We start from the raw sequence: 20,372 nt of genomic DNA on the forward strand, positions 1-20,372 counted from the left end.
TATATATATATATATATACACACAATATGTATATTATTTTTTTTATGTTAAAGAAAATCTGTGGGATTTTTGAATCTTGACACCTTGCAGGCTCCTCTATTCCTCTATTAACCTATAACCCAGTTCTTTTATTTCTAGGACCCCCAAAATTCACGGTGCTCCATTGTGCAGTGATATACCACGCATCATCCCTCATCACATCTCTACTGGCTGATGCTTAATGGCCAATAGAGATTCAAGAAGCACACTATTGATTTTTAGGCTGCTCCCCTGTAAGCACGTCAATGCTTTATTCTAAGTTTTGACTGGTGTACTTATATCAATATACAATTTTACACTATGAGAAAACATTTTGGTAATGTTAGTATTGCACAGAAAGGTAATTAACAAGGTTAATTCCACACATGAACCTGAAATAAAAGATATTTAGCCACATGTGGTAGGGTTAGTGGTTAGTATCGGTGTCACACAAGCATTCACACAGTGACAATAAAACAGGTGGGGTGATATGATGTGTTAGTAATATAACACTGTGCGTTATTGATCCCATACACTTATAGTCGCCAGGCGTTCTTCATCATGGTGATAAAGTATACATCGGTATCGATTGACGCGCTAACTCCGGCATAGTAGTTAGTGAATTCATCCGGAGTCACCTGTCATGGTCACAAGACAACAAAAATGAAGAAACCTTTGTTTGCCCCTTTTAGCAAGAAATAATCCACTATGGAAGGAACAACTTGGGGAAAAATGGGTGGAATGACAGTTTGTTAAGATGAAATATTGGTGTAGCTGTGACAAACAGTTTCATGTTTATAATTGATTCATTACTGATGGCATCCTAGAAGGTACCTGTGAACTCAAAAAGTCCAGTTAGTTTACCATATTATAAACATTAGATTAGCTTCTGCAGACAAATTGAGCAGGGCTTTCAGAGTGCCTAGAAAAGTAACACGTGGTAAGGCTGTACAACCCAAAATTTCTGGGAAACTCCAGTAGAGCAGATAAAGAGCTACAGACAAAAACACATTTAGAGTGAGGGAAAGGGTACAACTACTGAGAATCTTTTTATTTTATTTTTTTTTATTTTCATTTTCTCTAAGAATTGGAATGCTCCTTGTGGCTCCAACGCTGGAGCCACGAGGAGCATTCCATGGTTACATAGTTACATAGTAGGTAGGGTTGAATAAAGACAATAATCCATCCAGTTCAACCTGTGTAGGTGTGTGTGTCACTGTCGATAATTATTTCCCATATCTCTGTATGTTGTGTTCTTTAGGATGCACGTCCAAGAGTCTTTTACACCACCAATTGTGGAAGAGAGTTTCACATCCTTATCGCCCTGACAGTGAAAAACCCCCTGAGCAGCTTTAGGTTAAACCGCTTCTCCAATCTCATTGCTTGGTCCCATGTCCTCTTACACTCCCTGAGACTGAATAGTTTTTTCCTATGCTGGAATCCCCATTAAAGTGGATGTAAACCCAAAAAATTTTTTTATGTATAAGATTTCCTATCATTTGAGCCCAGTCTTGCCACAAAGAGTTAATCCATCTCTGAGTAATCCTCTTTTATTGTTCAGTGAGATAAAACTTGACAAACAGAGAAAAACTTTGTCAAATCCTCCCCCTTGCTGTGAGTGACAGGTGATTTACATATCTTGTGCACTAGCCTAAGACATGCATTATTTTTTAATTCTCTCCCCCACTCCTTTCTTCAGCAGCTCTGCAAGGATTGGCTGTTCCACACCTCAGCATGATTTGGCATGCTGAAGTCATGTGGTTACTTTCCTGTCTTTTCACTGGATGTTAAAGATCATAGCAGAAGTTCAGTGTAAGAAATACACAGGAGAAAATGCATATTGACAAGGGGAGTGTAGAGGTGGGCGGGGAGTCTACTGACATCACGACTCCACCCACCGAAGCTCCAGACAACAGACCCGCCCACAGAATCTGCAGTTTGTCGGGTCTCATAACAGACAGAGGGGAGACATTTGACAGGTAAAGATACATGCAGGAGGCATGTATATCCTTATAGATAACCCCTATGGCAGTAGTTTAGAAAGGGTGACATTGGGTTTACATCCACTTTAAGGTATTTGTATATTGCTATCATATCTCCTCTCAAGCGTCTCTTCTCCAGCAAGAATAAATTTAGTGCTTGTAGTCGCTCCTCATAATTGAGGTCCTCCAATCCCCTTATTAATTTTGTTGCCCTTCTTTGGACTCTCTCCAGCTCCAGCACATCCCTTCTGAGGACTGGTGACCAGAACTGGACGGAATGCTCCAGATGTAGCCTAACCAGAGTTTTATAAAGTAGCAGGTTTATTGTTCTATCTCTGGAGTATATCCCTTTTTAATGCCTGCTAATATTCTGTTGGCTTTGGTAGTCCATCAGCTGAGACAGGGTCTGCAGACGCCCCCAGAGGTGTAAAATAGATATGGTCCCTATTCTTGGATCTTTTGTGTCTCCTATGGCCATCTCATTGGTTGCATTGTGGTCATCAAAATGTTGGTTCCAAATTTTGATACAGAAACAGGCAATTTCCATCATTTTCTATCAATGTGGTTCAGTACACAGCAGTAACGTTTGCTACATAAACTCCTAAAGAAGCTGTAATAATTGGAGAAACATGTTGAGATTGTTGCATCTGCTGTAGTACGGAATATGTAATATTCAGTCTGTTATTGTTAAACCTTACTATGGTCTTTGGTTTTAAGCTGATTTTAATCATTTAATAAAATGAATTGTTAATTTTTAAAAAATTGTGTGGTAGTTAGCACATTTAAAGTCCCTTTCTGTGGATATTAGTACATTACAATATTGCCAACATTTATTTCAGTAGTGATATTCATTGTTACTGAAATACTGAGATGATAAGAATGACAGCACAATGTGCTAAAATTATAATACGGGAGAAAAACAAGCACACAGCTGCACTGCAGCTGTTAAAGCCTCGTATACACAGTTCGATTGTTGGCAGAGGATTGTCTGTTGACAGACTGTTGTCCTAAAATCTTACCGTTAGTACGCTCCTTTTGACAATTGTTGTCCAATTTTCCGCCAACAAATGTTGGTTGACAGGTTATTAAATTTTCGGCAGACAGCGGTTTGACGTCGGATTTTCGTATGGTCAGTACACAAATCTGTCACACAAAAGTCGAAAGTACAAACACGCATGCTCAGAATCAATGCTCACCAAACACGAAATTAGCAGAAGGGACCCAAAGGGTGGCGCTCAAGAGCTGAAATTCCTTGAACGTCACTACGTTCATGTTTGTGGCTTTAGCCTCGTACACGATACATTAGCCTCGGTACGATTGTTGGCCAACCGAGCATCTGATTTTTGTCAAAAGGGTGTGTGCCTGGATCTTGTCTTGCATACTAATTGTACACAATTGTCGTGCCACAAACACGAACGTAGTGATGTACTATGAGGAATTTCAGCTCTTGAGCGCCACCCTTTGGGCATCTTCTGCTAATTTTGTGTTTGGTGAGCCTTGATTCTGAGCATGCGTGTTTGTACTTTCGACTTTTGTGTGACGGATTTGTGTACTGACCATACGAAAATCTGACGTCAAACCTTTGTGTGCCGAAAATTTACTAGCCTTCCATCCAACATTTGTTGAGGTAAAAATTGGACAACAATTGTCAAAAGAAGCGTACTAACGGTAAGATTTTAGGACAACAGTCTGTTAACAGACAGTCCCCTGCCAACAATCGAACCGTGTGTACGAGGCTTTTGTCTCCAAGGGCTGAAAATTGTTAACTGAAATCTGATTGTTTGGTAAAGGCAACACACACATTTCACAGGTCAGAATTAACTTGCATTGTTCCTGGGAATATTTAGTCCTTATCTGGGCAACTTTCAAAAGTTATTTTCAACAACTGCAAGAGACAGCACAGCAATGCAAGGAAGGAACGAAGGATAAGAAGGAAGGAAGGAAGGAAGGAAGGAAGGAAGGAAGGAAGGAAGGAAGGAAGGAAGGAAGGAAGGAAGGAAGGAAGGAAGGAAGGAAGGAAGGAAGAAGGAAAGAAAGAAAGAAAGAAAGAAAGAAAGAAAGAAAGAAAGAAAGAAAGAAAGAAAGAAAGAAAGAAAGAAAGAAAGAAAGAAAGAAAGAAAGAAAGAAAGAAAGGAAGGAAGGAAGTGAGGGAAAGAAAGAAGGGAGAAAGGGGAAAAAAAGAAAGAATTGAGGAAAGAAAGAAGGAAGCGGAAGGATGGAAGGGAGGAGAAGAAGGAAGGAAGAAAGGGTAAGAAGGAAGGAAGGGAAAGAAAGATAGATTTGTTGAAAGTAGGATAAGAAAGAAGGAAAGGAAAGAAGGAAGGAAGGGACGGAGAGAGGGAGGGAAAGAAGGAAGGGAGGGAGGGAGGGAGGGAAAGAAGGAAGGGAGGGAGGGAGGGAAAGAAGGAAGGGAGGGAGGGAGGGAAGGAAGGAAGGAAGGAAGGAAGGAAGGAAGGAAGGAAGGAAGGAAGGAAGGAAGGAAGGAAGGAAAAGAGGGGATGGAAAGAAGGGAGAGAGAGAGAGAGAGAGAGAGGGGGGAGAGAGAAAGAGAGAGAGAGAGAGAGAAAGAGAGAGAGAGAGAGAGAGAGAGAGAGAGAGAGAGAGAGAGAGAGAGAGAGAGAGAGGGGAGAGAGAGAGAGAGGGGAGAGAGAGAGAAAGAGAGAGAGAGAGAGAGAGAGAGAGAGAGAGAGAGAGAGAGAGAGAGAGGATCTTACCTGTCCATCTTTATCATATGGAGAGTCAAAATTATCTAGAAAGCTCCTGAAGACCTGATCCTCTGTCCACTCCCCGTTCTGGTATTTTGGATGGTATTTTGCATTATACACCCCCCGTAGATCCTCAATAGTCACGATGCCATCTCCGGATTTGTCGAGCTTCCTAAACGCCTGCATAATGATCTCTTTCCTTGCATTGGACATTGGCGGCTGGGCATCGTATAAAAAGAAAAGGCCTCTGAGTATCTGTCATCAATAGGCGGTGGTAAAATCTATATTCTACTTTGTTATCACTTCAAAAAAGAATCTAGTGCTTATCAATACATTGGTGATTAGCATTCCTGCTTAAAGGAAAACCACAGAGACTCAAACGTCCCCCTCCCAGCTAATCCCCTCTACAGGTCTCATCTCCTTTCCCAGTGGTTTCTTGGGACTTTCACATAAGCAGTACGCAGGCTGCAGTGGCGTTTGGCTGGCCATGCAGCTGAGAAGTAAGTTCCACATGCAGAAGAGATATGGCATAATATTAACATTACTGCAGAGACAATGGTCTGAGCTGGGTTGGTGTAAAGTGCAATTATCTTTTAATGACTTTTGCAAGTCAGCCTTTTAGAGAGCGTATTGTTTTCAATCAGTCAGACCTAACCCATACACTGGACACAATTATCTCAATCCCACCCCAATTTAGCTGCAAATTGCAATGCTCTGAGGATGATAAGGTTGCTTAAAGGACAAGGCCCCTTTCACACTGACGGACCAATCGGGTCTGCCTGTCAGCTTTTCAGGCGGACCTAATCGTACCATCCATTGCTCTCTATGGAGTGGCAGATAAGCAGACACGTGTCCGCTGACACCTGCCGACATCCATGCTGATTCTGTCCACTAAAAACAGACAGATGGGGATCCGTGCGGTGGGACGGATTGGATCACAGTCGGATGGAAACAGACAGGCGGTCCGTTAACATCTGACAGCCCATAGAGGACAGCTGACTGTGTCCTCTGATGCGGAGCGGACACGGACCTGCCATCTGCCTGCACAGCGGGGATCAGTGGAGAAATCCCCTGCTCAGAGGACGGAATCCCGGCCAGTGTGAACAGAGCCTTAGTGGACATTTTGTCCCCCCCCCCACTGAGCTAACCTAGTCTTCTTCTTCCCCACTCCACAGATGTATAAAAAGCGGAACTAAACCCATTGATTTAACAGTTTCAAAAAACAGTTACATTCCTGTGCAGGAGCGAGACTGGTGCATGAGGGATCGACAGCGAGAAGTAAACAAATCCAATAGGCTGTGGACATGCATGCAATAGGCTGTGGACATGCATGCAATGACTAGGTTAGCAGAGTGGGGGGGGGGGGCAAAAGAATGCCTTTTGTTTAAAAGTGCACATATCCTTTAAGACTACCCCAGGAGTAATAATGAGTGTTTCTGCTTTCAATGACTCATAGGAGTTCATTTACTAGGACTGGTGAGTGCAAAAATCTGGTGCAGCTCTGTGTGGTAGCCAATCAGTTTCTTACTTCAGCTTGTTCAGTTAAAACATAAAAAACTGGAAGCTGACTGGTTTCTATGCAGAGCTGCACCAGATTTTTTACTCTCCAGTTTTAATGAATCAACACAATATTGGTTCCAACTTAATCTCTGTGGGATCTGCCAACCCCAGGGGAGGGGGGCAGACTACCCATGGGAGGCAAGTGTACTAGCAGATTTAAATACACTAACAAATTGAGGGCAAAGTCCAGCTTACACCTTATAATCAGACTGTTTTTTTTCCTTTTGGGATAAAGCTTTTACATAAATAAATAAAAGCTGATCATTGTAAGCACCCCTGTCAGTGTTAAATGGTTTGTCTCATTCCTGTAAACTGATACAATTTTCAAGGAAGCTTGATCTTTTGAAAAACAGACTTACAAGTTGGATCATCAGATGAAAATAGAAGAAAGAAAGCCTAAAAAAGAAAACAAATGCAGCCATCACATCCAAGAAATGGTAAGCTGCAATATAATGAATGTTTGCTTTTGGGTTTAAAGAGGAACTCTGGTATTTTTTTTTTCCTTCCCTGTAAAGTAAAGGCATAATGTGCTAGTATGCATTGCATACTAGCACTTAATGTGACACTTACTTGCAAACAAAGCCTGCGTCGTCCCCGCTGCAGGCCGCATCCACCTTCGCCTGTTTTCCTTCTGGGGCCGCGTACTCCGGCTGGGTGACTGGTGAGATCAGTGTGATGGCACTGACTTCTGAAGAAACGGCACGGGCGGCCATTCCTTCAGAGACCATGCGCTGATGACATCATCGGCACAGTATACAGTAAATATCTCCTAAGCGTTGCACATTTAGGAGATATTTAGAGTACCTATAGGTAAGCCTTTTTATAGGCTTACCTATAGGTACAATGACTACAGGAGGACTTTACAACCTCTTTAACACTCCTTTAACCACTTACGGACTGCCGCACGCCAATATATGTCCTAAGTTTAAAGAGGGATATCGCTGTTATGGCAGCAGCTAGCTGCCATAACCCCGGTATCCTCTTCTTCGGCCGGCGGTGCGCTTTCCGATAAGAGTGGTCTCTGCGGCAGATTCGCCGCGAGATCACTTTTATTGATGGCGGGAGAGGGCCCCGCTCCTCAGATCTCATATTTAAGAGGTCCTATCATACAAGGGATGTTTACATTCCTTGTACAGGGGGTCCCCTACTTACAAACATCCGACTTACAAACGACTTCTACTTACAAACGGAGGGAGGCAACAGGAAGTGAGAGGAAATCTACCCCTAGGAAGGGAAATTCTCTCCTGTAAGAGTTAATATGGCAAAAAGGTGTCTCCACTGATGCTTTATCACCAATCCTTGTTTCCCTAATAACCCCAAATTTTCAAAATCCAATTGTCATTGGGACAGAAAGTGATGTGAAATCTTCTGAAACAGGGGCACAGACAGCAAAACACATGCTACAGGGGTGATAACCCTTCCCTGGCCTATCTAAAAAACTTAAAAATAGATTTTTTGGCTGGAGCTAGACTTAAAAAATTTACCTGTTCCGACTTACAAACAGATTCAACTTAAGAACAACCTACAGTCCCTATCTTGTTTGTAACCCGGGGACCCCTTGTAATAGGAATAAAAGTGACACAATTTTTATTTTTTTAAAAACAGTGTTAAAATAAAAATAAAAGGTAAAATAAATAATAATAATAATTAATTAAAAAAAATTTAAACGCGCCCCGTCCCGCCGAGCTCGCATGCAGAAGTGAACGCATACGTGAGTAGCACCCGCATATGAAACGGTGTTCAAACCACACATGTGAGGCATCACCATGATCGAGAGCAATAATTCTAGCCCTAGATCTCCTCTGTAACTCAAAACATGCAACCTGTAGAATTTTTTAAACGTCGCCTATGGAGATTTTTAAGGGTAAAAGTTTGTCGCCATTCCACGAGGAGGCGCAATTTTGAAGCATGACATGGAAGGTATCAATTTACTCGGCGTAACATTATCTTTCACAATATGAAAAAAAAAAATTGAGCTAACTTTACTGTTGTCTTATTTTTTTAATTCAAAAAAGTTATTTTTTCCAAAAAAAGTGCGTTTGTAAGACCGCTGCGCAAATACGGTGTGACAGAAAGTATTGCACAGACTGCCATTTTATTCTCTATGGTGTTAGGAAAAAAAAATGTATAATGTTTGGGGGTTCTAAGTAATTTTCTAGCAAAAAAACCCTGTTTTTAACTTGTAAACAACAAATCTCAAAAGAGGCTCGGTCCTTTAGTGGTTAAGGTAAAAAACTATTTTGACTTTAGAACCACGTTAACCACTTCATGCAAAATCACATACCTGTACGTCATTTTGCTGAAGTGGTTGTACCGGGTGATGCCTGCAGCTACAGGCATCACCTCAGTACCGTTTTTTAGAGCTGATGGTCGGCTTTCCTGTAATAACAATCGATGCCGCTAAGCAGCTGCATTGCTGTTATTACAAGGAGCGGGAAAGGACGCTCCCGCCACCTTACGCAACCTGGGTCTCCCTTCCCACCAGGAGACCCGAGCCACCAGTCGGCATGTCCACCAGATGGCTGGAGTCCTGAACAAAGCCGAGTTTGGCTTTAATCGGATCTCCGATGTAGTAACCCGGATTAACTCGGCAACCAGCAGCGCCATTTTTTTAAAAATGTCAGTATTCAAAAATGATGATCTTGCCGTTTTGAATAGTGCAGTGCAGAAGAGGGGTTGGGGGCTTTTAGACTCCGGATCAGTCCATAAAGAGTACCTGTCACTGCCTATTATTGTCACAAGGGATATGTACATTCCTTGTGACAGCAATAAAAGTGATCAGAAATGTATTTTTTAAAGGGACAGTGTATAAATAAAAGAATAAATAAGAAAAAAAAATGTTTTTTAAAGCGCCCCATCCCTCCATGCTTGTGCGTCAAATAAAAAGCATACGTAAGTTGCGCCTGCAAATGTAAACAGTGTTCAAATTACACATGTAAGGTATCGCTGTGATCGTTAGAGCGAGGGCAATAATTCTAGTGCTAGACCTCCTCTGTAACTCTAAACAGGTAACCGTTAAATTTTTTTTAAAGCGTCGCCTATGGCAATTTTAAAGCGTGACATGTTAGGCATCTATTTACTCGGCATAACATCATCTTTCACATTATGTAAAAAAAATTGGGCTAACTTTACTGTTTCGGTTTTTTTTTTAATTCATTGAAGTGTATTTTTTCTCAAAAAATTTAGTTTGAAAGACCGTTGTGCAAAGACAATGTGATATAAAATATTGCAACGACCGCCATTTTATTCCTCTAGGGTGTCTGCTAAAAAAATATATATATATTGTTTGGAGGTTCTTAGTAATTAAAAAAAAAATACTTTTTTAACTTGTAAACAACAAATGTCAGAAAAAGGCCAGGTCTTGAAGTGGTGAAATATCACCATTCAGTGGACTGATCCTATAAATAAGATACATTATCACAGGATACTCACCCTTAAAGTGACCAGGAATTCATCAAAGTCTATTGTTCCGCTACCATCTTTGTCAAACAGACCGAAAAGATTTTGAGCTTCCGCTTTGTCTATCATCACTCCATAGTCATTCAGGCCCTTCAAAAACTCTTTGAAATCCAGGTTCCTGCTGTTATCGTCATCCATGATCTTAAATACTCTGCGGCAGTGAAACAAAACACAATAAGAAATATTTTAGATATGGCTTATCTAACCAGGTAATACAATTTCAGAATTCCTCCAGGGGCAGAATACGCCGTGCGTGGCTATATGCGAATAACCGCCAATAATTGGAAAAATGTCCATACTCACTCAAACCCCAGTGACCGCAGTTACATGCATTTAGCTGTGCAGAGCATATTATGCAATGCATGTTCATGGGCTAAATGATGCTGCAGCTGTGGCTCCGGTGCACCACAACCCCAGGCGAGAAAACAGGGTTTTAATCGCCCCCCCAATACGAGTTTAACCCTGCACTCCCAAATCAATCCCCCTTAAGCTGCAAGGCAGCCGTACAGTGATGTACACATGCGCGGCTGTGAGGCTTTGTTTCACAGCTTAAATGATCCCCCCTGTTGCATTCAGGTAACACAGCTACTAAACACGTCTCAATCAAGCAAATTGGGCCACGTCCGAACCGCTTTGACTTGTGTTATCCACACCATTGCAGTGAGGTGGTCTGGCATTTTCAGGGTTAAAGCAGGCAATGAGGAGGCGACATATTGCCTCCCCACCACCTGTGAAATACCTGCCCACTTGGCACTTCCACCATCCACAGAACACCTTGCATTTTTTTCAATGAATACAAGGCGTTTTTTGTGTGGATGTCATATGACGTCCTCCGGGATCGCGTCTCGCACGCGGCCTCTGGGCCATGCTGCGGCACGATCTGTCACTGATCAGTGTACCAGCTCGCTGCCAGTACCATGTGAGGTACCCACTGTGACCAATCACAGCAGGTCACAAGACAGTTGTAAACAATGGATGGCTTCCTTTCATGCCATCCATTGTATACAATTGTGTTGTTAGCTGTGATTGGTCAATTTGTTCACGTGGCACAGACAGGGCCAATCACAGTTGACAAGACTGGTGATTCTAAAGGGGAACAATTTAGAAGATACTTGGAGAAGGCAGGAGTACTCGACACTCTTACTAAAATATTGGTAGAGCTCTATGAAGAACCAGAGAAGCCCAACATTGCACTAGACTTTTTAAAACAACACAGGTGCTGCAGGCCCAGAAACACCAGATGTGGAAGCTTTGCGTTTGGAGGTCACAGAACTGTGATTAGCTCTGGCCAATCACAGTTAATCACAACAAAACAAACTGAATGAATCAGTTTTATTCAGTAAAATGCTTGCTTATAGCAATTAAATTCACTGCTATAAGCAATCATAATGTTTAAAAAAAAATAAATAATAATCTTGATCACTTCCCTAGAGTAATACAATGTTACTATGGTAACATAATATTGCTCTGGTCACAATGTGTTAAAAAAGAAAAAAATGTAATAAAAAAAAAAAATTGAAAAAAAATTATACATTTTTTTTTCGTACTGTCACCAGTCAGTGTCCCTGATCACCACTACACCAGTTATATGATGACACTGTACTGCACTGGTGACAGTATGTAAGAAAAAAATAAATAAATAGTGCATATTATAAGATCAGACCAAAATGAGGGAAGAATGAGGAGGAAAGAGGGACTGAGGGACTTTGTTCTAAATCAGGGACAGTCCCTCAATATCAGGGACAGTTGGTAGCTATGTGTCGGTACATCAGGACTGATCAATTTTCACATATACTGTATACCATAGTTTGTGGAACTTTCCTACAGACTACATAATATACACTGGATTTGGTTTATTTTCACCAAAGAACTGTAGCAGAATACATTTTGGTTCAAAAATTATGAAGAATGATTATTTATTTGCTAAAATTTATGACAGAAACTAAGAAAAAAATAGTCTTTTTTTCATTTATTTAGCAAAAAATAAAAAACCCAGTGGTGACTAAATACCACCAAAAGAAAGCTCTAGTTGTGTGGTTGTGTGTGTTTGGGTACAGTGCTGCATGACTGGGCAATTGTCATTTAAAATGTGACAGCACTGAAAGCTGGAAATTGGCCTGGTCAGGAATAGGGTAAAAGTTCCCAGTATTGAGGTGGTTAAAAAACATTTGCTATTTAAGTGTTTGGTAGATGCTGCAGAGATAAACCCAATGACAGTTTCTTCTATCTGTCAAAGATTCTACTCGTGACATCTCAGTTCCTGGCTCTAAACACCTGCAATGACCATAAGGAGGGCCTCCTACTCTCCCTGTTGGGTTTTTATGTGTTTTGCATTATGGAAAATGTAAGAAAAGACATAGCTGGAAAACACAAAGGTGGGCAGGGACACTTAAAGTTTAGTTCCAACCAAAAATGGAACTTCCACTTTTTGGATTCCTCCCCCCCCTCTGGTGTCACATTTGGCATCTTTCAGGGGGGAGGAGGGAGCAGATACCTGTCTAATACAAGTATTCGCTCCCACTTCCTGGCATAGCTCACCGCGGCGCTTGCGGTGACCAATGCCATTTCCAGCGCCTACCCCGTCCTCCCTCGCTGTATTCTGTGAGACACAGAAGACAGCAGGGACCTGGGAGGACACACAGCGCGATTCGCACCCGCACGGCTTCACTTCCTTATTCCCTTACTGAGGATGGCGGCGGCAGCAGCTGAGAGCCGAAGGACGGATCGGCTTCGGCTGCCGACATTGCGGGCTCCCTGGACAGGTAAATGTCCATATATTAAAAGTCAGCAGCTGCAGTATCTGTAGCTGCTGGCTTTTAATTTTTTTTTTTTTTCAGCGGACCTCCGCTTTAAGGTAGATTTTGATATTGAGGCAGAGGTTGACTTCTCCACCAGGCTCCACCATTGACCAAATATCACTTTTGGGTGGACTGATTCTTTAAATATTTTCTTCTGGATGGGTAGTATCAGAAATCTCTAACTTTGAGTTCATTCATGATATTTTCAAAATGAGACAAATCCTGTTTTGGCCATGCGCTTTCAGGAAAAGTATAATACAGAAGGTCTGTAAAGACTGCCGCCTCTTGAAGGCACTCTCAGGTGTGGTCGCACTCCTGCCACCTCAAACATACAATACATGGTAATACCCCTGCACTGTATGTGATGAGGTTGAGGGACCACCCACAGCCCAGAGAAGCAGAAGGAGAAGAGGACAGCATTGTCTGGAGTGGTGTTAGGGTAAGTAATACAGCCTCTCAGACTCTTCAGCTTCCCCTAGCCCTAGCATTTTAACCCTTGCAGTTCAATATATTAAAAAAGAAAGCAAGAGGCGGGAAGCAACAAAATGAATTGAATAAAAATCAGCTTTTAATTGGTTCAATACATCAAAAGAATCTATTTATATTTCTTTTCTTACATTCTGCTATATATCAATATTACTTTAAATTCATTAGAACCAAATATTGAACATAAATTGATCCTCCAACATGGAGTGTAAAACAGTATTATACAAGTACATCGGTCAATATGATACATGATTATATGTACTGTAAATATACAATACATATAATCAAGTATCATATTGACCAATGTATTTGTATAATACTGTTTAAAGAGCTAACAACCAGCGATATGTGTATACATTCATGAATTCTTTATGACCGTTCCTTTCAAAACATTTCACCTTTCCTGTATCTTTTCGAAGTGACGCTTTAATGCGCCAGCTATCTGTATAAGTATTATTTACAATACATATAATCATGTATCATATTGACCGATGTATTTGTATAATACTGTTTTACACTCCATGTTGGAGTATCAATTTATGTGCAATATTTGGTTATTTAAAATAATATTGATATATAGCATAATGTAAGAAATGAAATATAAATAGATTCTTTTGATGTATTGAACCAATTAAAAGCTGCTTTTTATTCAATTCATTTTGTTGCTTCCGTGTGCTTCATGCAAAGTCCCGCCTCTTGCTTTTTTTTTTTTAATATATTGAACCGGGATGGAGGAGGGGACTTGAACTGCCCCCGTTACCTCATTTAAAGTCCCAAAACCCTCTTTTCTTTTCCTTGCAGTTCAATGTGGGGCACTGCAAATATTTTTTTTTTACTCCTGAAGTTGGGCTTTAGGAACACTAAAGCCTCGTACACACGACTGGATTGTTGGCCAACAAAACCGTTGAATTTCGTCCGAAGGGCGTTGGCCCAAACTTGTTTTGCATACACACGGCAACACAATTGTTGGCCAACAATTATGAACGTAGTGACAAACTAGACATACTACATGGTTTTTCAGCTCTTTAGGGCTCCTTCTGCTAATTTCGTGTTAGTAAAAGTTTTGTCAGTGCTGATTTGCGCTTTTCATTTCGTGCTTTTCAGTTTGTGTGTTATTTATTATTGGCCTTGGAGTTATTGCTTTGACATTATTTTTTTGGTTGAATAATGATTTGATTTGGAATACTGTATTTATTGGCGTATAACACTCACTTTTTCACCATGAAAATTGGGTGCAAATAGTGTGTGCATGTTATATGCCAATACTTCAATTTTAGCTGCCTCGGAGGGGACAGGGAGAGGGGGCGGGACGAGCACCGTCAGATTAAATATTGTGAGAATCTCCTGCTTACTTGGCAGCCTCTGTAATAGGAAGCTGCTGCATTGATGGCAATGGTGAGGTTGCTGCATTGATGACAACGGTGAGGCTGCTGCATTGATGGCACTTGTGAGGCTGCAGATGGGCATTAATCAGGCTGCATTGATGGCAATGGTGAGGCTGCAGATGGGCACTGACCCTTATGTTGCTTAAATATTAAATCCTTATTACATTTTAATTTTTTTCCTGAAACTTCCCTCTTATAATTAATGTGCGTGTTATACACCTGTGTGTGTTATACGCCGATTATTTTCTATATTGTTGGATGCATAGAATGCACTTTTTGGTTAAGTTTTATTGGCAGATAACATGTCTAATTTTATTTCTTTTCTTTTTTTAATGCACAATAAAAACATTGTGTAGAATAATATTTGGCTATGTGTTTTACTTCAAATGACAGTTTGGGAATAGGAAGTTACATTTAAAAAAAATACAATGTAAAATTGTAACCTACATAGTTGTAACTTTAATCTTAAAAACTACGGGATAATGGTGTTGTGGTAACTTGCCCAAATAAAAAAAAAAAAAAAAAACATAATAATATTCTTGATATCACTAGAAAAAAAAAGCCTTTGAAAATGTGTTTGCAATAACTCCATCAGTATCACCAGTAAAGCAGCTTCATTATTATCCCATTACAGAAGAAGAGAATTGTGCGCTGTATTTGGAGATTTCATAATTTGCCACGTCACGAATGTTAATTCTCCATTACGAACGCTAGTTTACAAGACCCACTGCTTCTGGCTCGTCCTTGCTTCGGAGCATGGGTGTTTGTACTTTGGACTTTTGTCTGAGGGACTTGTGTACACACGATCGGAAAATCCGACAACACACATTTGTGTGTGCGAAAATTTGAAAACCTACCATCCAACATTTGTCCGCGGAAAGTGCGACAACAATTGTCCGATGGAGCATACACACGGTCGTATTTACCACCAACAGCCTGTCATCGAACATTTCCCGTCGGAAAGTCCGATCGTGTGTACAGGGCTTAAGACTGAACCAAGCTACATCAAACACATCTGGGAACCCCATGAGGCTCAGCCGTTAATTTCTGGAGACCCCCTGACTGCTATTTTAGTGTTGCTGCCCAGCTCACCTTCCTAATCCCTTTATCCCAGCAGAGCCCCTGGACAGGCATTGTAACCTAAGTTTTTCCAATGGATCTGTGCAAGTAGACAGGTTCTTCTTTGCCTGCATAGACATCTCTCGGTCATGTCTTGCTGTACCCGACATCTGTGGGATATAGAAGAAACAGAGAGGTCAATCCCCAAAAACACTGGGAATCATCAAAACAGTTTTGGATAGAGTGGGAAAGAATGAATACAGTGGGTACTGAAAAGAATCGCCCCCCTTTAAAATAATCACATTTTGTTGCTTTGCAGCCTGAAATGAAGACAGACACAGTTTTTGTGTTATCCTGTGCAACTTATTATTTAAAGTGTTACTAAACCCAGGACTCTGCATTCACTATATCTGCTCTCGCACAGTACACAGAACATGGACATGCAATTATTTTAGTAAATATAAACGGCTAAATAACTTTTCTCATCAGCAGTATACACAGTATCTCACAAAAGTGAGTACACCCCTCACATTTTGGTAAATATTTTATTATAGCTTTTCATGTGACAACACTGAAGAAATGACACTTTGCTACAATGTAAAGTAGTGAGTGTACAGCTTGTATAACAGTGTAAATTTGCTGTCCCCTCAAAATAACTCAACACAATTATACAGTATGTCATATTTCTTCCCCAAAAAGGAGGCAAGAGACATTTGAGAGGTAGAGGTGACCCTCTTCTAAGTACAAATACCCTTGCATACCCTTACTCAGTCCAATAACATCCAAGTGAAAGATATAACACAGACATGTCAGAAACAAATTTAAAAAAAAAATCGAAAACAGAATCATTGAGTTGGAAAAAGGACTTTTTACTTCTGTTTGTGACCCCATTGGGGATATTTCCAGTCACTTCCTGTCCCTGTGATTCCCATAGAAGAAATGAGGGAAGTGGTTGTCACCAAGACAGGAAGACTCACACAACAATAGCAAACACTAAAAAGTTTTAAAACTTTCTCTCTCTGTACTAAACATGTGTTTCTGTCCATATTTGAGAAATTTCCCATCACTTCCAACTTCAGAATAACTACGTCTTACCGTTCTCCTAATGCTAATGTTTTTTGCCACTCTCCATCTTGGTTCTGCTGCAATAACTGGAAAATCTTTAATAAAAATGCTCCCCTCTCCCTCGTACCTCCACTAATAGGGTAACAATGCTGCCTTTCCATGTGCTGTATGGAGCTGTATGGAGCTGTAATGCTGTCACCCTTCTGTTTGGGCTCCCATAGAGAACTACTAGTCAACATACCAATACTTTCGGCATTGGGCACATCACTGGATTGGACAAGTTTTCCCTACCACAGCATCACTTGCCATGCAGGGGCATGCACAGCCACAGAATGTATTTTTGTATTGGGCAACAGCAGCAATATGAATGGCTCTGAACATAAAACATCATTTTTTTCATGATGAACTTGGGAGACTAACAAAAGTTTATATGCTGAGCGTTTATTTGTGCTTTAAGGCTCTGACTTTATGACTTATCTATCCTAAGCAGGAGATTTTTAGTTGTTTTTGTACAACAAAAAAATGAGCATGATTTTTCCTAAGGTGTGGTAAAATGGGATCACAATGGTGCAAACTAGCGAGAATCTGTAGATATAATTCAAGCTAGATGTGTACAATTTATTGCAGTAGGTAGCCATATACTCCTTTTTAAGCCAGCAAGGTCCTGGTAGGCCATCCCAGCTTTTGCCAGCCCACAAAACCCGTTTAGGTTACAGCCAGGGAGGAACAAGCTGTGCAAAGAACAATAATACTGAACAACCGTGTCAGGATCACATCAGAAGAACATATGTGCATGCACCAATATACAGAACAAGGAACATTGCCAGCTGGTTGCCTGAACAAGCTAATTCATGTGAGCATGTTAATTCACATGGGCACAGATGTACGGGCATGCAGGCACACTGGCATGCACACCTAATCCAAGTCTTAGCGCCAGACGACTTAAGCTCAGTCAAGAAGTTGCTGGATGGTCTTCAGCTATTATCCTGCAACCTGAAGCCACACCTGTTCCTGTGATCTGCTTACATGTTGCTGCCCCTAGTTCCGCTGCTTACCCCAGGAACAGGTGTGGCTTCAGGTTGCAGGGTAACAGCCACTGGATTCATCTCTGCTTGGATTTCCTGTTATAACCTGGCTTTATCCAAACCCAATCTTTACCTGCTTTTTGCTGACTTGGCCAGCTCCTGACTATGGCTCATCTCTGATGACATCCTGGTGTGACCTTGGCCTGCCTCTTGACCATTGTTCTGCTGACTTCCCCGTGTGACTTCAGCCTGGCTCTGGACATGGACTCTGCTTTTGTATGCCTCCTCGGGTTGCCAACCACCGTCTGTCCCAAACCATGCTTTCAGCCTGTTGTGGGTTTCAGTGTTCCTGTGAGCTGCTGTCCAGTCCGCTTCACCAGAGTGACTTCTTATGCAACCTTGCCCCTCTGTGATGCTCTTATCAGTCTGCACATGCACCTCACAGTCAAGCCTGCTGCCCGAAGTGTGCTTAAGCAGACTGGACTTTTCACACCCATGACACTGTCTGCCCCATCATCCCCTGTTCCCCAATCCAAGAGTGTTTGACCAGAGGTGTAAAGGAAGCCAAGTGTAAGAGAGAGATGGAAGGCACGTGATCTGATGCATTGATCAAGTTACAGTTTATTCATAAAAAAAGGGGGATGAATCCATACAAAAAGTATCTACGTGTTCATAAAACCAGGTTACAAGTATACACATTAAATTAAGAAAATAGACATGCCCATGCAAGGACAAGTGCAGAATTTTTGTCTGACACGTTTCGAGGAAAAACCCTCTTCATCAGAGCCTTGTAGAGCGACAAGAGAGGTCTGTATAGTATTGTGGATCGACATACAGGGGAGTGGCTAGTTGGGAGGAGTGTCACATGGTAAGTGATGAGTTCTCCTACACTCTAAGTTTGTCCACATCCCAGTGCTCGAGATGGAATAAATACCAAAAGCATATATAATACAGAGCTTATATATAAAATGGTGATGAAATTGGTTGCCATACAATACAGACCAAGAGATGTGTAAAAAATAATAATAATAGAATTGAAATGAAATGAAATATGAAATGTTTGAATTATAAAAACATATATTTAAGTATTGAAGCAATTGGCAATTGGATTGATAAAGCATTATAAGACCATTATATGTGCTATATATTATGTGCTGTAGATTTTATATGACAATTTAATATCTTTATAAGTGTTCATATATATATGCATTTTTATATGTTTTTTTTATATGTATCTATAGATATATATGTATGTATATATGTGTATATATATATATATATATATATATATGTATTGCATATTTGCACACGGTCTATTTACACTAGCATTTCATTTGCAATCATGTACAGCGTACCCACTCCAGCAAATAGCAATGTCTTTAATTCTCCCCTAGCAATACCATAATATAATACGTAGTTTGTGGCTTTTCTATGGCTTTTTAATGTTTTTTTTAATAATGTTTTTATAATGGTTTTATAATGCTTTAAATAATCCAATCCGATTGCTTCAATACTTAAATATATGTTTTTAAATATGTTTATAATTCAAACATTTCATATTTAATTTCAATTTTATTATTATTACTATTATTATTTTTTACATGTCTCTTGGTCTGTATTGTATGGCATACAATTTCATCACCATTTTATATATAAGCTCTGTATTATATATGCTTTTGGTATTTATTCCATCTAGAGCGCTGGGATGTGGACAAACTTAGATCGTAGGAGAACTCATCACTTACACATGTGACACTCCTCCTAACTAGCCACTCCCCTGTATGTCGATCCACAATACTATACAGACCTCTCTTGTCGTTCTACATGGCTCTGATGAGGGTTTTTCCTCGAAACGCGTCACAAAAATTCTAGCACTTGCCCTTGCATGGGCATGTCTATTTTCTTAATTTAATGTGTATACTTGTAACCTGGTTTTATGAACATGTAGATACTTTTTGTATGGATTCATCCCCCTTTTTTTATGAATAAACTGTAACATCTTGATCAATGCATTAGATCACACGCCTTCCATCTCTCTCTTACACTTGGCTTACTTCGGACCACCCCTGGTCAGTTTAGGCAGCGGGACTCGCATGATCATCTTTTAATTTATCTTTTCTTTTTGAAAATACTACCATTTTATATCAACAACGTCTTCATGAGCGCAGAAAAAAATTATTTCTTTGTTTATAGTATAAAGGAAGCCCTCTTGTCATCTCCTATGTCCAAAGCTTGCCACCTCAACCTTCGCAACATCTCCAAAATACTGCAGGCCCCTGCCTGACCAATAACACCACATAGCTTCTAATTCACTCTTTGCTCATTTTTCGCCTCAACTACTGCAACACCCTCCTTATTGGCTTACTTTTACGTAGGTTATCCCACCTTCAGTCCATCACGAAAGCTGCCGCCAGACCCATTCACCTTACCAACCGCTCAGTGTCTGCTACCCCTCTTCTGCCGATCCCTCCATTGGCTTCCACTCACCCAACAAATTAAATTAAAAATACTAACAAGAACTTACAAAGCCATCCACAACTTAGCCCCCAGCTACATCACTAATTTAGTCTCATAATACCAACCTAATCGTTATTTTCATTCCTCCCAAGACCTCTCTAGCGCCCTTATCACCATGCTCACCTCCAGGACTTCTCCAGAGCCACTCCCATCCTATGGAACTAACTACCCCAACCTGTCCAACTATCTCCTACTCTGCCCATATTTAGGAAAAAACCCTGTATCTGTATTTGTATCTCTTGACCCTCCATCTTAGACTGTAAGCTCTAATGAGTAATTGTATATTAATAATAATCTCTAACAATGTACATGA

At 40.6% G+C, this 20,372-nt stretch overlaps 1 protein-coding gene across 2 annotated transcripts in view; it reads right to left on the bottom strand.

Moving 5' to 3' along the window:
• CAPSL (calcyphosine like) overlaps positions 1-20,372 on the bottom strand; it is a 45,745-nt gene that overhangs the window by 11,327 nt on the left and 14,046 nt on the right. The window contains exons 2-5 of one of the 2 annotated variants that reach the window (XM_073621129.1): positions 15,486-15,622; positions 9,698-9,875; positions 4,715-4,924; positions 553-656 (exon numbers count right to left, since the gene is read on the bottom strand). In XM_073621129.1, the coding sequence (XP_073477230.1) occupies positions 555-656; positions 4,715-4,924; positions 9,698-9,875; positions 15,486-15,622 (627 nt within the window). In that variant the 3' untranslated portion in view covers positions 553-554. The remainder of the gene's footprint in view (positions 1-552; positions 657-4,714; positions 4,925-9,697; positions 9,876-15,485; positions 15,623-20,372) is intronic. The other variant, XM_073621136.1, reaches the window with a different exon arrangement.

Source organism: Aquarana catesbeiana, linkage group LG01, assembly GCF_042186555.1.
Source record: "Aquarana catesbeiana isolate 2022-GZ linkage group LG01, ASM4218655v1, whole genome shotgun sequence".
NCBI classification, from domain to species: domain Eukaryota; kingdom Metazoa; phylum Chordata; class Amphibia; order Anura; family Ranidae; genus Aquarana; species Aquarana catesbeiana.